General features: G+C 45.3%; 1 protein-coding gene across 1 annotated transcript in view; it reads left to right on the plus strand.

Moving 5' to 3' along the window:
• Positions 1 to 15,294, plus strand: part of LOC146063311 (calpain-8-like) — a 142,944-nt gene that overhangs the window by 103,583 nt on the left and 24,067 nt on the right. Inside the window, exon 13 of the mRNA XM_083175579.1 lies at positions 10,674 to 10,710. Within this exon, the coding sequence (XP_083031705.1) occupies positions 10,674 to 10,710 (37 nt within the window). The remainder of the gene's footprint in view (positions 1 to 10,673; positions 10,711 to 15,294) is intronic.

Raw genomic sequence — 15,294 nt, forward strand, 5'->3', positions numbered from 1 at the left:
AATGGTGTCGTATATCATAGGAAGTGCCATCAATAGATTAATAAATTTAGCCCCTGTGCAGAGGAATTGACAATTGACACAATTATGGAATTTCGAAACTCCTGGTTTGGCCTTAAGCCAATGTTGATTGGTGATAGGTCCGATGTCAGAACTGCCCAAAATGTCCCTTAGATTGTTGCTCCTCTTGTAACAAAATAGGGGTAATGTTCGACAAAAAGGACTCATGACTTTGTCTGTTTGCACTATATGCCAATGCTTGAGTATGGTTTTACGTATGTGTGCAGATTCAATCGAGTAAGTGGAAGAAAAGACGAGCCTATCAGTCAAGGTATCTGTCTTTCAAATGGAATGGAATATGGTACCTTCTTTACATGTAACATTTACATCAAGGTAACTAATACTGACAGTACTAAAAGCCAAAGTAAATCTAATCGTGGTATCTAGACAGTTGAAGATGTCAATGAACTCGGTCAGGAGTTGGGGTCCCCCAGTCCACACCAAAAAAATATCATCAATGTAACGAACATAAAAATGAATAAATTTTGAAAAAATGGAATGTGACATCATGGGTGACATTCTATGGGATGAGATAAATGCGCGGTTTTTTTATCGCACCACTTCGCCCTTTTTAGAATCGCAAGATTGGCCCGTTTTTCGCATATTTAATGAGATGCGAAAAACGGGCCAAATAGTGCGAATAGGTGCGAGGTGGTGCGATGTCTTTAGTCCTGAAAATGTGCGATTTTCATGTCTGAAAATCGCACGTTTGCAGGAAAGTGCAAATAAAAAAAAAAACGAGCGCGGGGTCCTCCGCCCGAGCATAACCAGCCCCGGGCTCATTGAGCCGGTGCTGGTGACATAAAATCAGGGTCCCCGACAAATAGGGGTCCCCTTGATTTAATGAAACCAGCACCAGGCTCAAGGTCCGGCGCTGGTTCCCAAAATTCGGGGGACAAAATGACTAGGAGTCCCCCGTATTTTAAGAACCAGCACCAGACCCAACCAGCCAGCAGGGTAATGCCACAGCCGGGGGACACTTATTATATAAGGTCCCGCGGCCAAAGCATTATCCCCGTGGCTGGTCAGCAGGGGTCCTGGGGAAGTGGGGACCCCCCCAATGAAGGGGTCCCCCCCCCTCCGGGACTTATCAGCCCATGCTGAAAGTCCGGGGCTGTCCTCGATGCCCCTGGGCGGTGGGTATCGGGCTGATGGATAGTGTAAAAAAAAGAAGATAAACTATTGTTTTCTACTGTGGAACTATGAGTCCCAGCAAGCCTACCCCGCATGCTGGGACTTGGAGAACCACAAGTCCCAGCATGCGGGGCATTAAAGGGCCCGCTGGCACTTGTAGTTCTACAGTACAAAAAATTGTGAAATAAAACACACTGACACCCTGAAAAATAAAAGTTTAATACACACATAACACACACACTGATACTTACCTACCTTGAGCCCGTAGGTCGGTCCCTGGGTCCGGGCTCCAGGGCTGAAGAGTCCGGTTCCGGGGCCTTGGTCCTGGTTCCGGGGCTGGTCCTAGGGTTCCGGGGCTCCAGGGCTGAAGAGTCCGGTTCCGGGGCCTTGGTCCTGGTTCCGGGGCTGGTCCGGAGTCCAGGATCCGAAGAAGTCCACAGGGGTACCTGAGGAAGGAAATCCTACTCACCTGGTCCCCGGCGACGACATCGGCATCCTCTCCGGCAGACGCGCTGCTGTGGTACCCGCTCTCGGACTGGAGAGGCGCAGAGATTTTCATCTTCCGCGCCTTTCCTCCGGATGATTCTATTGGCCGCCTAGCGGCCAATCAGGAGCCGACTTTCTCGGTTCCTGATTGGCCGCTAGGCGGCCAATGGAATCATTCTGAGAAGAGGCGTGGAAGATGAAACATCTCTGCGCCTCTTCAGTCCGAGAGCGGGTACCACAGCAGCCGGGAGCAGCGCGTCTGCCGGAGAGGATGCCGATGTCGTCGCCGGGGACCAGGTGAGTAGGATTTCCTTCCTCAGGTACCCCTGTGGACTTCTTCGGATCCTGGACCCCGGAACCAAGGCACCGGAACCGGACTCTTCAGCCCTGGAGCCCCGGAACCCCAGGACCAGCCCCGGAACCGGACTCTTCAGCCCAGGATCCAGGGACCGACCTACGGGCTCAAGGTAGGTAAGTATCAGTGTGTGTGTGTGTGTTATGTGTGTATTAAACTTTTATTTTTCAGGGTGTCAGTGTGTTTTATTTCACTATTTTTTGTACTGTAGAACTACAAGTGCCAGCGAGCCCTTTAATGCCCCACATGCTGGGACTTGTGGTTCTCCAAGTACCAGCATGCAGGGTAGGCTTGCTGGGACTCATAGTTCCACAGTAGAAAACAATAGTTTATCTTCTTTTTTTTACACTATCCATCAGCCCGATGCCCACCGCCCAGGGGCATCGGGGACAGCCCCGGACTTTCAGCATGGGCTGGTAAGTCCTGGAGGGGGGGGGACCCCTTCATTGGGGGGGTCCCCACTTCCCCAGGACCCCTGCCCATGCTGACCAGCCACGGGGATAATGCTTTGGCCGCGGGACCTTATATAATAAGTGTCCCCCGGCTGTGGCATTACCCTGCTGGCTGGTTGGGTCCGGTGCTGGTTCTTAAAATACGGGGGACCTCCAGTCATTTTGTCCCCCGTATTTTGGGAACCAGCGCCGAACCTTGAGCCTGGTGCTGGTTTCATTAAATCAAGGGGACCCCTATTTGTCGGGGACCCTGATTTTATGTCACCAGCACCGGCTCAATGAGCCCGGGGCTGGTTATGCTCGGGCGGGGGACCCCGCGCTCGTTTTTTTTACACCAGAACCCTGCACAGAACATTGCGATCTGTGCAGGGTTCAGGCTAATTCGCCCATCAGAACCTGGTCTGATTTTTGGGCGAATTATAGACACACTTTATACAAATCGCATACCATTAAATATGCGATTTGTATACTTTTTCATGTGAAAACATCTGGATGCGATGTGCTGCAAAAAGCAGCCATCGCATTTCCAGTGTGTCCAACTTGTTGGCCAAAATCGCACTTTTTTCACATTTTCGCAGCTCATTAGATATGCGAAAATGCAAAAAAATGCGATTTCGGCCGTTTTTGCGAAAAAACTCGCAAAAGTCTAAACTTCTCATCCCATAGAATGTCACCCTATGTGTTGTTTCTCGTACATACTCATAAATAAATTAGCATACGAGGGTGCCATGTTTGAACCCATAGCAGTCCCCCTTAGCTGTAAATAAAAAGAATTCTGAAACAAAAAATAATTATTTTTTAACACAATATCCATTAATAACAAAAGAAACTCAATAGGTGGACCTGTATAATGTGGACTGGAGGCAACCAACGCCCTGACCGAGTCCATGTCATCCTGATGTGCAATGTTGGTGTACAAACTGGTAATGTCAAGGGTTACCAAAAGACTCGAGTCGGGCAGGGTGCCAAGTGCTTGTAATTTCAAAATAAAATCCGTCGTATCTTTTAGAAAGTAGTCCATCTTCTGGACCACAGGCTGTAGCCAAAAGTCTATGTACTGTGAAATGGGCTGGAAAAGGGAACCACATGAGGAGATTATTGGTCTCCCTGAAGGTTGAACAATTGTTATATGCACTTTAGGCAGTACATAGATCATCAGAGTCCTAGGATGAGATTGCAGAAGGAACTCCGATGTGGGTTTGTCTATCCAGTGGTTCTGTACGCCTAGAGCAATCACAGCATCAACCTCTTTTTTATACACATAGGTGGGGTCATATGTGTTGTCAGATAATTGTCGCATGACTTCTGCAACATAGTCAATCTTATTTAACAACACAATACCTCCCCCCTTATCAGAGGGGCGAATTATGAGAGAGTCATTTTTTTTCAATCTGTCGACTGCCAAATTTTCATCTCTACTGAGATTGGAATAAGAGACTTTCTGTCTTTCAATAAAGGGTAACGTGTACCTTTTAACCAGGCGAATAAATATCACCATAGCAGAGTTGCTACATGGAGGTTCAAAGGTGCTCTTGGGCCTAAATTGGCCTAACGGACGGTCATCACTTTTTTGTCTGGCAAAAAAGCCTTTGAGCTTACGAGTACGTTGAAATCTGTAAAGCTCAGTTTCAAAACTAAATGCGTTTTGCTTAAACGTTCTAACAAAAGATAAACCGCATGAGAGCACACCCATTTCTGCCTCAGTCGGAGTATAGTCAGACAGATTGAAAACAATCACTTCCTTTTCTCCCTGGTGGGATTTCTTCTTACGTTTGGCCCCTCCCCTCCTACAGGGTTTTTTTGGAGATCTTTTTCTCCTGTTGGGCTTGTCCCCTAAAAAAGAGTTTGGGCGAGATTGGTCAGAGTCGCTCTCTGAAGTTTGTGTGTCAAGCTCTGAAAAGCCTCTATTGGCCCGTGCCCGTCTCGGTCTAGTGGCACCACGCCAAGGTGGCCTATTGTCACTCCCTTGTAACCACTGATATACTCTATTATCCTTATAATCCTCTTTCACTGTTTTGTATTTACCCTTCTTAAATGAAAGTGATTGTGAGTGAAACGTGGTCAGATTGGTCTCAATATTAGAATTTTTATTGGCATATAGTGCAAACAGACGAAGTCATGAGTCCTTTTTGTCGAACATTACCCCTATTTTGTTACAAGAGGAGCAACAATCTAAGGGACATTTTGGCCAGTTATGACATCGGACCTATCACCAATCAACATTGGGTTAAGGCCAAACCAGGAGTGTCGAAATGCCAGAATTGTGTCAATTGTCAATTCCTCTGCACAGGGGCTAAATTTATTAATCTATTGATGGCACTTCCTATGATATACGACACCATTTGAATTGTGACAGTCGTTATGTTATTTATGTCATTCTTTGCTCATGCAATATGATATATGTGGGCAAAACCATACGTCTACTGAAGGAACGAATTGCCGCACACCGATCGTCAATTAAAAAAGCCTACATAACCATTGACTGTAACACTGTAAACATTTTGCTACGGTAAAACATACCATACGAGACTTCCGGTTCATGCCCATTGATCAAGTCCCTCCTCTGAGACGAGGTGGAGACCGCAATAAGTTATTACTACAGCGTGAATGCCAATGGATTAATCGTCTCAAAAGTGTTACTCCAGTCGGACTTAATGAATACCAATCTTTACACTGCTTTATTTAGTATCGTGGTATCCAGGATTCGGGTTGTTTAATTATTGCAGCTTAGATTTATATCTATAACCGTTTGATACTCTCCGTTCCTGTTTTCCTGTCTCTCCCCCCCTTCCCCTCCCCCTCCCCCCCCCCCCCCCCCTTTTATCTCTTTAACATATTTTCTTCATCTCGGCCACTTCTTTCACTTTGCTCCTTTCATGTATTTATGTGTGTCCGTCCATGTATTTTGTGTGTTTCTATGTTTGTCTTTAGTGTTCTAGTTAGCTTCATATATCCTACCACTTAAAGCACTTATATTGTATCGCATGTTTACATACTCTAGCCTCCATGCGATTGGGCTGTTTATTTAAATTTCATTACACAGCGATTACGCTGCTTTTTCCTTATTACAGCCAGTCCTGCACACCTGGATGTTTCACGGGTTGCCATAACAACCTCCCGGCTCACGCACTTCCGCCTGAGCACGGCGTCTGTTCAGTGCATTACCGTTGCCATGGTGATTGTGCGCCAGCAGCGTGTCCGTTCCTGATGACGTCGCCGGCGGGAGATCGGCATGGACAGGTGAGTAGGTTTATCGTGCTGATTGTTGTAGGTATATATGAAGCTACCTGGACACTAGGTATCCATGCCCATGATGAAGGTGCATCTCTGAGGACCGAAACAGGTGTCGGCAGGATTGTATGCGGGACCGTATGGGTGGAATACCCTCACTTGCCATTATGCTAAGTACACCCTCTCTCCTGCTATTTTTATGACTTCATATGTCTGTTTAGTGCACTTTGCTATGCCATTAAAAACTTTTTGATACTTTTTGATAAATGGATGTTGCTGGCTTTCTAATACTGCATGTATTATACATGTATGAGCCTGGCACTCCTCAACTGGATTTGTAAAGTGTGCAGCCGAGTTTAAAGACCTCTCTCTCTCTCTCTCTCTATATATATATATATATATATATATATATATATATTATTTATTTATTAACAGTTTCTTATATAGCGCATACATATTCCGCAGCGCTTTATATATATATATATATATATATATATATATTATGCTATTGCTATGTATGTGTAGTGTATGTATGTGAATCGATCTATCCTGTATGTATATGTATATACAGTACACTTACTTTGTGTGTCTATATTATGATATGTATGTATGTACAGTATGTGTGTGTGTGTGTATGTATGTATGTATGTGTATTTGCTCTGTATATATATGTAATATAAGTGTAATACCCTAGATAGGAAAATCATTCTACGGCATATCAGAATTTTTAAATGCAGGCTTTACTTTCTCAGAGTTTCATAGTCAACCGTCCGTGCCCCATCGCGTCAGGATAAATATAAAAAAAACAAAATACCTTTGTATATTTATCTTGTTGACAGGACATGGTTGGCCCCAAAACAATGAGAAAGGAATGTCTGCGTTTATACTGAAGAGATATGCACTGATTTTATGCCGCCCACACACAGTGCGACGGACAGATGCGATAAGTTGCGCACTCCCGCACACATCCCGTCGCACAGCACATAAAGTATGTGTTGTCTGTACTTTTTTAACTAGATTGCATCGCATCTAGGTCAAATTGCAAGGTGCTTTAACCCGCCACATGAGTTTTGATGCAATGCAGTGGAGTTCAGTAAACACTCGGTGCTAATCGCACCGTGTATAGGCACCATATATATGGAAACCCCCCACCCCCCCTATAAAAATCCTGCGTTTGCCACTGCTATCCACCCATGCGTCCAATGTGTGGGGATTGGGGAAGAGCCGGCGGATGGAGGATGGAGGAAAAGACAGAGAGGAGGTAGCTGCAGCAGCACAGACCCGGAAATCAACAAAACCCGGAGACGCAGCCACATCCCCGGAACAGGTGACACATTATCTAAATGAACAAATATATAAAAATCTGCCATTCGCAGCGAGTGGTGTCCTCCTGACGTTATGCAGGGGGAGCAGCTTGTAGTGTCCTCCTGTTATTATGAATGGGGAGCAGCCTGTGGTAGCAGCCAGGGGGAGCAGTCTGTGGTGTCCTGTTCTTTTTATACAGGGGAGCAGCCTGTTTTTATTTTAATTTTTTTTTTTTCCGTGGCGGGGGATGATCTTATGGGCCTGTGCTCTGGACTTGCCCCTAGGCTAAAAGTTGCCAGCCAGCCCCTGCTTTGGACCCTGTCGACCTAGAGTCAATCTATGAGTCCGGATACCAAGTGGAAGATCTAAGGTTTGCTGTGAGACCTTGTAACCAACTAAACGTTAGTGCACTCACATACCAGCTCTGCCCATTGGTGCCTACCCAATTTGGACAAGTAGGGTTCAGGTGTATTCACAGCCGTGGCCAATTACAGACCTGGAAACAGACGGGTGTGGTACAGGGGTCCGACAGTCAGGATCCCGATAAGTCAGCCTGACATCGGGATCCCGACTGGCCGGACCCAGACAGCATGGTGAGCGCAACTAAGCCCCTTGCGGGCTCGCTGTGCTCGCCACACTGTGCTCGCCACGCTGCAGGTACTATGAGGGTCGTGGACCCCCACGAGGGAAAATAGCCGGCTGTTGGTGTTTTGACAGTCGGACTCCCGACGTCAGGTAAATGCCTGTCGGGATCCCGTCTGTTGGGAACCCGTCCGGCATCTGAATCAGACACATACGGCATAAGATTACAGTATATACATTTTATTTTTTTGCAACATATGAAGCTGGACTTCTTTTATGCTTTTATTGGGTCTCTGTTTAATTAACAAATGTGGCGTTATAGTGCGATAATGATGTAGGAATACTTATCCTGTGAACATCATTATTCCTACATCTTTTTTTTTTTATGTTGAAATGTCTTAATAATGGATGGTTTCAATAATATTCAATATTTGATAACATGTGCCTTAAAAGTTATTCAACGTGTGTGCCCCCCAATGGTTATGCATACCTCAAAGAAATACTGTAGTGTGTTGCGCAATTAGCAGCTGCTGGCACGCGGGGATTCACTCCCCCAACAGTGTTCATTTTGAAAAAAGAAAGAAGTGTGCCAGCGCTGGCTGAATGATTGGCAATACGGTTTGTTTAAAAAAACAATTATATTTTAATTTCTAATAAAAAGACATGGTTATTAATACAATACTGAATATTATTAAACATAACAAAACGTACAGTAATATGAAAAATAAAAAAGGTTAAAAAAGAGATGCTATCTCTAAAGCTGTATTTGCTGTCAAGTTGTGAAAGAAACCACACAATTCCAACTGGAAATGAATGTTAAGTTATCAAGGCCGGCTCTACCATTTGGCAGCTGCCTAGGGTGCTGGGATCTGGGGGAGGCGCCACCAAGTCTGCCTTTCAAAAAATCAAGGATGTCTATGAGGATCTTTGTTGTACTTAATTCAGGTGGCGCCTGTGGAACTTCTAAGAAAGGCATGTCCAAACTATGGCCCTCCAGCTGTTGTGAAACTACAAGTCCCATCATGCCTTGCCACACTTTTGCTATTAGGGAATGCTAAAACTTTGGCAAGGCATGCTGGGATGTGTAGTTTCACAGCAGCTGGAGGGCCAGAGTTTGGACATACCTGCTCTAAGGCCTCGCCTCCATACTTTCCCTTGATGCATACTTCCCTCTTTTGCTGCTCCCTCCCGGGGGCCTCCAGTGAAAGCATGGAACTTGCCCAACTTCCCTGGGTCTGGGAGGACCGCCTGATTTTTGGGAGCCTCCATTCCGGAATATTAGGCAAATATGCCTTAAGGGGTTGAAGTGGGTATTGGTGGCAGTATAAAAGGGGGGGGGGGGGGGTGGAGCAGTAGATTGAAGTTTTGCCTAGGGTGCTGAGAAGCAGTACACCAGAACTGTAAAGGTGCCCACACACTAGAAAGATCTGCGACGAAAGATTTCAGGCAAGCACACATCTTTACCAAAGATTTTTCTTAAGATCCCGTATGCGTTCCTATGGATCGTTTGTTAAATATTCTGATCTTTCGTGCAGCACGTAAGATCAGAAGATTCAGCTAAAGATCTACGGGAGCGCGCATCAGGTCGATTATCGGTAAACATCGGATGATATATCTGCCGATTTATCGGAAATCGGCCAATCGGCCCAAAAATCGTTCTAGTGTGTGGGCACCTTAAGTTATAGTACAACTCCACGATGATCAGTGCAGGCTGAAGGCTCATTCCACGATGATGAATGGATTATAGAAGGTAAATGAAAGAGAAGAGAATATAGTTTGTTTCATGTCCTCAGACGCGTCCTCTGTATCCTCCTGAAAAGTGCACTTTAGGATATGAGCAATTAGTTAGGTCCATGAGAGAACTGCAGCTTACTGTAGTTGACTGGTTAATTAGGGGCAAAGCTTATGTCCCAAATGCAATGTCCAGTGTTCAGATGGTAAGTTCTCAATCAAGCAGCCAGTGGGTGGTAGATGCCAGTTGGGGGGTGGTAAGAAAAGCTCAACGCGTTTCCCCGGATATGATATTCTGGCTTCTTCAGGAGCAAATGTATGCATACCTTACTTACTCAAAAAGTAAGCGAGCGAAAGCATATCCGGGTTTCTTTTTAACAGGCATTCATAATGACCGTACCTAGCTTACATCTACTGTAGCTAGGCGGTTATAAATGCATCAAGGGTTTTTTTGTGTGTGTAAAAGGATGGCGTACCAATACTCACTGCAATTCCTGCAATGCTGGTCCTATAAAGGTATCTTAACTCCCGTAGCAGATAAAACGGCAATTTATTTGTACATACAGGTTTTTTTTTTTTAATTGACCTGTATGTTTACCTGTATGTACAAATAAAATGCCGTTTTATAGTATTCCTACATCATTTTTCTCAATGATTGCTGCCCATACATACAGTATGTGAGATATTGCTTGCAATCATTCGATTTCGGCCACATCTGGCCGATAAATTGAGTGATTGCATGCATTTTTTAAGAGACATTCGACGCGATGCGCAGGCATGCCGTCGAGTGTCGCATGGATCGATATTATGTGTGGACTCAGCAGCGCCAGCAAATGACTTGGACGGCCCTCTGATTGGCTGAGGCCGCTGAGAGAGAGCGCCCTCTCAGCCATTTAGTGGCCGCCTGAATGTGAGGCTGCTGATTGGCCGAGTCCCACCACCTGAAAGCTCCAGTCTCCAGCTCCGGTCCCCGCTACACAGCCACCACGCCACCCCTCTTCCAGCAAACCGTTACCCAGATACCCGGCTGATGACCTGTATACTCCGCTGTATGCAGCAAGTCTGAGAGTATGGCTGTAACTTCCCATTACTACTAAACCAGACAGCCTGGTGACTGAGTACTGAGCTCAGGGCACCTGCTGGTGAGTACCTGCACTCTGCCATACCATCGCCACCTGTACTGACATATTCCAACAGGCCAGGGGAAGGGGCATCTGCCGGGTGCAAACCTACCATCACTCTCCAAACAATGACTGTTGTCGCGCATGGCGTATATCATTTATAATTCACTTTATTTGCATGATACATTTTCTCACTAATTAACATTTATTGTATTTTAGTGACGCTGGAAATGTGGTGGATGCACAACCGTACGAGGTAAAATATCCATCTGTATTTATTAAGCTTTCATATAAATGTACAGAGGCTTATAGGGCCTAATTCAGACCTGATTGCAGGGCACAGTTTGTTAAAAAATGCACTGCAGGTGGGGCAGATGTAACATGTGCAGAGAGAGTAAGATTTGGGTGAGTTATTTTTCTGTGCAGGGTAAATACTGGCTGCTTTATTCTTACACTGCAGTTTAGATTTCAGTTTGAATACACCCCACCCAAATCTAACTCTCTCTCTGCACCTGTTACGTTTGCCCCACCTTCAGCGCAGCAGGGTTTTGCCCATTTGCTAATAAAATGTGCCCTGCGATCCGGTCTGGGAGGGAAAATTGCGAATTTTGGGTGTGTGGCCTGTTGACAAGGGAGCATGGCCTATAAATCATTTCACTCCCTCAAGGCCACGCCCCGTTTTGCCACTGTGGGGGCATGGCCAGAGGCTCTGTGAGCGGAATCGGTACATCTGTCAGAATGAACTTAGGTCTACAGTCATTAGGTCGACCCCACTAGGTCGACTGGCAGGAAGGTCGAACTGATTTAAGGTCGACATGGGGCAAGGTCGACATGACTTAAGGTCGAATATGCATAAAGGTCGACATGAGGAATGTCGACTGGTCATAAGGTCGACATGGGTTTTTCACTGTTTTTTTTATCCGAATGTCGACACAGTCGACATGGACACAGTTGGCAATGAGAATCGGACCCTCGCATAGCTCGCTTCGCTCGCAATGCTTCGGGCACGGTGGCTCGCTTCGCTCGCCACAGCTTTAATAACCTCCTCCACGCCCTAGTGGATGGTAGGGCATGAAATACCGCCTGTCGGCACATGTCGGCTCAAAAAACAGTGAAAAACCCAAAGTCGACCTTATGACCAGTCGACCTTCCTCATGTCGACCTTTATGCAAATTCGACCTTAAGTCATGTCGACATTGGCCCATGTCGACCTTAAGTCAGGTCGACCTTCCTGCCAGTCGACCTAGTGGGGTCGACCTAATGACTGTAGACCTAAGTTCATTCTAATAGATGACCGCTTCCCGGTTGTTTGGGGTCTCCACAGTCTATCTATCTAAGAGGGAGGAGCCACATTCATCAGATTTTCTATTATTTGAAAAATAGAAGTAAAAACATGGACATAGAAACATGTAGACACTTAGGGGGAAATTTACTAAGATGTGAAATACACTTCACAGGTCATGTTGCTATGGGCAACCAATCAGATCCTGTCTACTATCTTCTAGAGGGTGCTAAATAAATAAGTATCTTCAGGGCCGGTGCAAGGCACCGGAGCGCCCCAGGCGAGTCGGGGTGGGGGCGCCCCGGTGCCGGGGGGGGGGGGTGGTGGTGGTGGTGGGTGGTGGTGGTACCTGTCGTTCGGCGCTGTCTATTTAAATCTGGCAGCGGAGGCAGCGGGGGTCCCTGCAGTCCATTAGAAATCACGAGCGCTATCCGCCGGGCTATGCGGAAGCGCTTCTAGTGTGAAAACACTGGCAGCACGCTGATTGGCTGAGATCAGCGTGCGCCGTGCTGCCAGAGTTTTCACACTAGAAGCGCTTCCGCATAGCCCGGCGGATAGCGCTCGTGATTTTTAATGGACTGCAGGGACCCCCGCTGCCTCCGCCGCCAGATTTAAATAGACAGCGCCGTAGGACAGGTACCCGGGCGGCACAAAATGCCGCCCTCCAGTGGCCGGCGCCCTAGGCAAATGCCTAGATTTGCCTAGTGGTGGCGCCGGCCCTGAGTATCTTCTGATATGCCCATAGCAACATGACCTGTGAAGTGTATTTCACATCTTAGTAAATTTCCCACTTGTTAGTATCTGGATAGATCAAAAAGCAGTAGAGAGTCCCCTCGGGGTAAGTCACTTGCTTTTGACAGAGTACAAGGTACATTGATTATACAGTGATTTGCAGGTCCAATTTCAGAGAATATCCCTGTGTTTTATTAGTCACTTATATATATAGTGGACCTTTAGCACCCTCTGCTGGTCACTGAGGATATCGTACTCAGTTTATTATAATTTGTATATAATTATGCAGTGGTGTACAGGTCCTATCTATTACAGGGTTTTCAAGAAATATCCCTATGTTTAGTTAGTCACTTGAGTGTATAATGGACCTTTATACCCTCTGCTAATCATTGGGGATATCACACCTAACTTTTATGATTTATATGTGAATATGCAGTGGTATACAGGTCTAATTTATTACAGGGTTTCAAGATATGTCCCTGTATTTTCTTGATCACTTGTGCCCCTGAAAAGAAGCATGGCCACTGAAAAGAGGGTGTGTCCTTAAGTGTAGTGTACCACACTATACAGTTGTGCTCATAAGTTTACATACCCAAGCAGAATTTGTGATTTTCTGGCCATTTCTCAGAGAATATGAATGATAACTCACAAACTTTTCTGTCACTCATGGTTAGTGATTGGGTGAAGCCATTTATTGTCAAACAACTGTGTTTACTCTTTTTAAATCATAATGACAACAGAAACTACCCAAATGACACTGATCAAAAGTTTACATACCCCAGTTCTTAATACCATGTATTGCCCCCTTTAACATCAATGACAGTTTAAAGTATTGTGTGCTAGTTGTGGATGAGGCTCTTTATTTTCTCAGATGGTAAAGCTGCCCATTCTTCTTGGCAAAAAGCCTCCAGTTCCTGTAAATTCTTGGGCTGTCTTGCATGAACTGCACGTTTGAGATCTCCCCAGAGTGGCTCAATGATATTGAGGTCAGGAGACTGAGATGGCCACTCCAGAACCTTCACTTTATTCTGCTGTAGTCTATGACAGGTCGACTTGGCCATGTGTTTTGGATCATTGACATGTTGGAACATCCAAGTTCGTCCCATGCGCAGCTTCCAGGCTGATGAGTGCAAATTTTCCTCCAGTATTTTCTTTTAACATGCGGCATTCATCTTGCCATCAATTTTGCCCAAGTTTCCAGTGCCTTTTGTAGCTCACACATCCCGAAAATATCAGTGATCCACCTCCATGTTTCACAGTAGGAATGGTGTACCTTTCATCATAGGTCTTGTTGACTCCTCTACAAATGGTTTATGGTTGTGGCCAAACAGTTAATTTTTGGTCTCATCACTGCAAATGACTTTGTCCAGATGGTTTGAAGCTTGTCTCTGTGCTGTTTGAAGTATTGTAAGTGGGATGCTTTGTGGCATTTGCGTAGTAATGGCTTTCTTCTGGCGACCATGCAGCCCATTTTTCTTATTGTGCATCTTGAAACAATCACACCACGTTTTTTTCAGAGTCCTGTATTTGAGCTGAAGTTATTTGTGGATTTTTCTTTGCATCCAATTTTTCTGACAGTTGTGGCTGAAATTGTTGTTGGTCTACCTGAACGTGATTTGGTTTCCACAGAATCTCTCATTTTCCACTTCTTAATTAGAGTTTGAACACTGCTGATTGGCATTCTCAATTGGTTGGATATCTTTTTATATCCCATTCCTGTTTTATACAGTTCAATTACCTTTTCCCGCAGATCCTTTGAGAATTCTTTTGCTTTCCCTGTGGCTCAGAATCCAGACATGTCAGTGCAGCACTGGATGAAAGATCTTTCTTTCAAGAGCCCAGAAACTCACTGACCTTTTTTACACACACACTGATTATAAGCAAACAGATTACAGCTGATGATGGTTACCTTTAGTAGCCATTTTAAACCCATTTGTGTGCATGTTATGAGGCCAAAATCTCCAGGGTATGTAGACTTTTGATCAGGGTCATTTGGGTAGTTGCTGTTGTCATTATGATTTAAAAAGAGTAAACACAGTTGTTTGACAATAAATGGCTTCACCCAACCACTAACCATGAGTGAAAGAAAAGTTTGTGAGTTATCATTCATATTCTCTGACAAATGGCCAGAAAATCACAAATTGTGCTAGGGTATGTAAACTTATGAGCACAACTGTATACCCCTTATACACATGCACCACCATTGTGGGACCCCTTATCTAGCACTAGTGCCCCTTACACATTATGCCACATGGAATGAGCCAAAATTCACATTATGCCACACACGATTAGTTGAAATTCACATTATGCAATACAGAATGAGCCAAAATTCTCATTATACCACACGGAATGAGCCGTATTTCCCACAGAATGAGCCAAAATCCCCACGGAACTAAACACAATTCACATTATGCAGTACAGTATGATTCATAATTCACATTATGCCACACATTATGAGACAAAATTTAGAGACAGAGGGAATGGCAGCAGGGATATAGGGACAGAGAAAATAACAGCAAGGACAAAGAGAGTGACATAAAGACAGAGAAGGAAGGCAGGCAAATAGGGACAGGGAGAATGACGGCAGGAACATGGAGACAGGGAGAGTGACAGCAGGGGCATAGGGACAGAGAGAGTAACATCAGGGACATAGGGACAGAGAGAGTAACAGCAGAGACAGAGATAATGATAGCATGGACAGAGAGTGACAGCATGGACAGGGGGACAGAGAGATTGAAATTAGGGACGTAGGTTCAGAGAGAGTGATAGAAGGGCTATAGGGGGGGAGTGACAGGAGGGACTGAGAGTGACTGAGAGAGTGACAGC

This window comes from Crinia signifera, chromosome 3, assembly GCF_055691185.1.
Source record: "Crinia signifera chromosome 3, ASM5569118v1, whole genome shotgun sequence".
Lineage (NCBI taxonomy): Eukaryota > Metazoa > Chordata > Amphibia > Anura > Myobatrachidae > Crinia > Crinia signifera.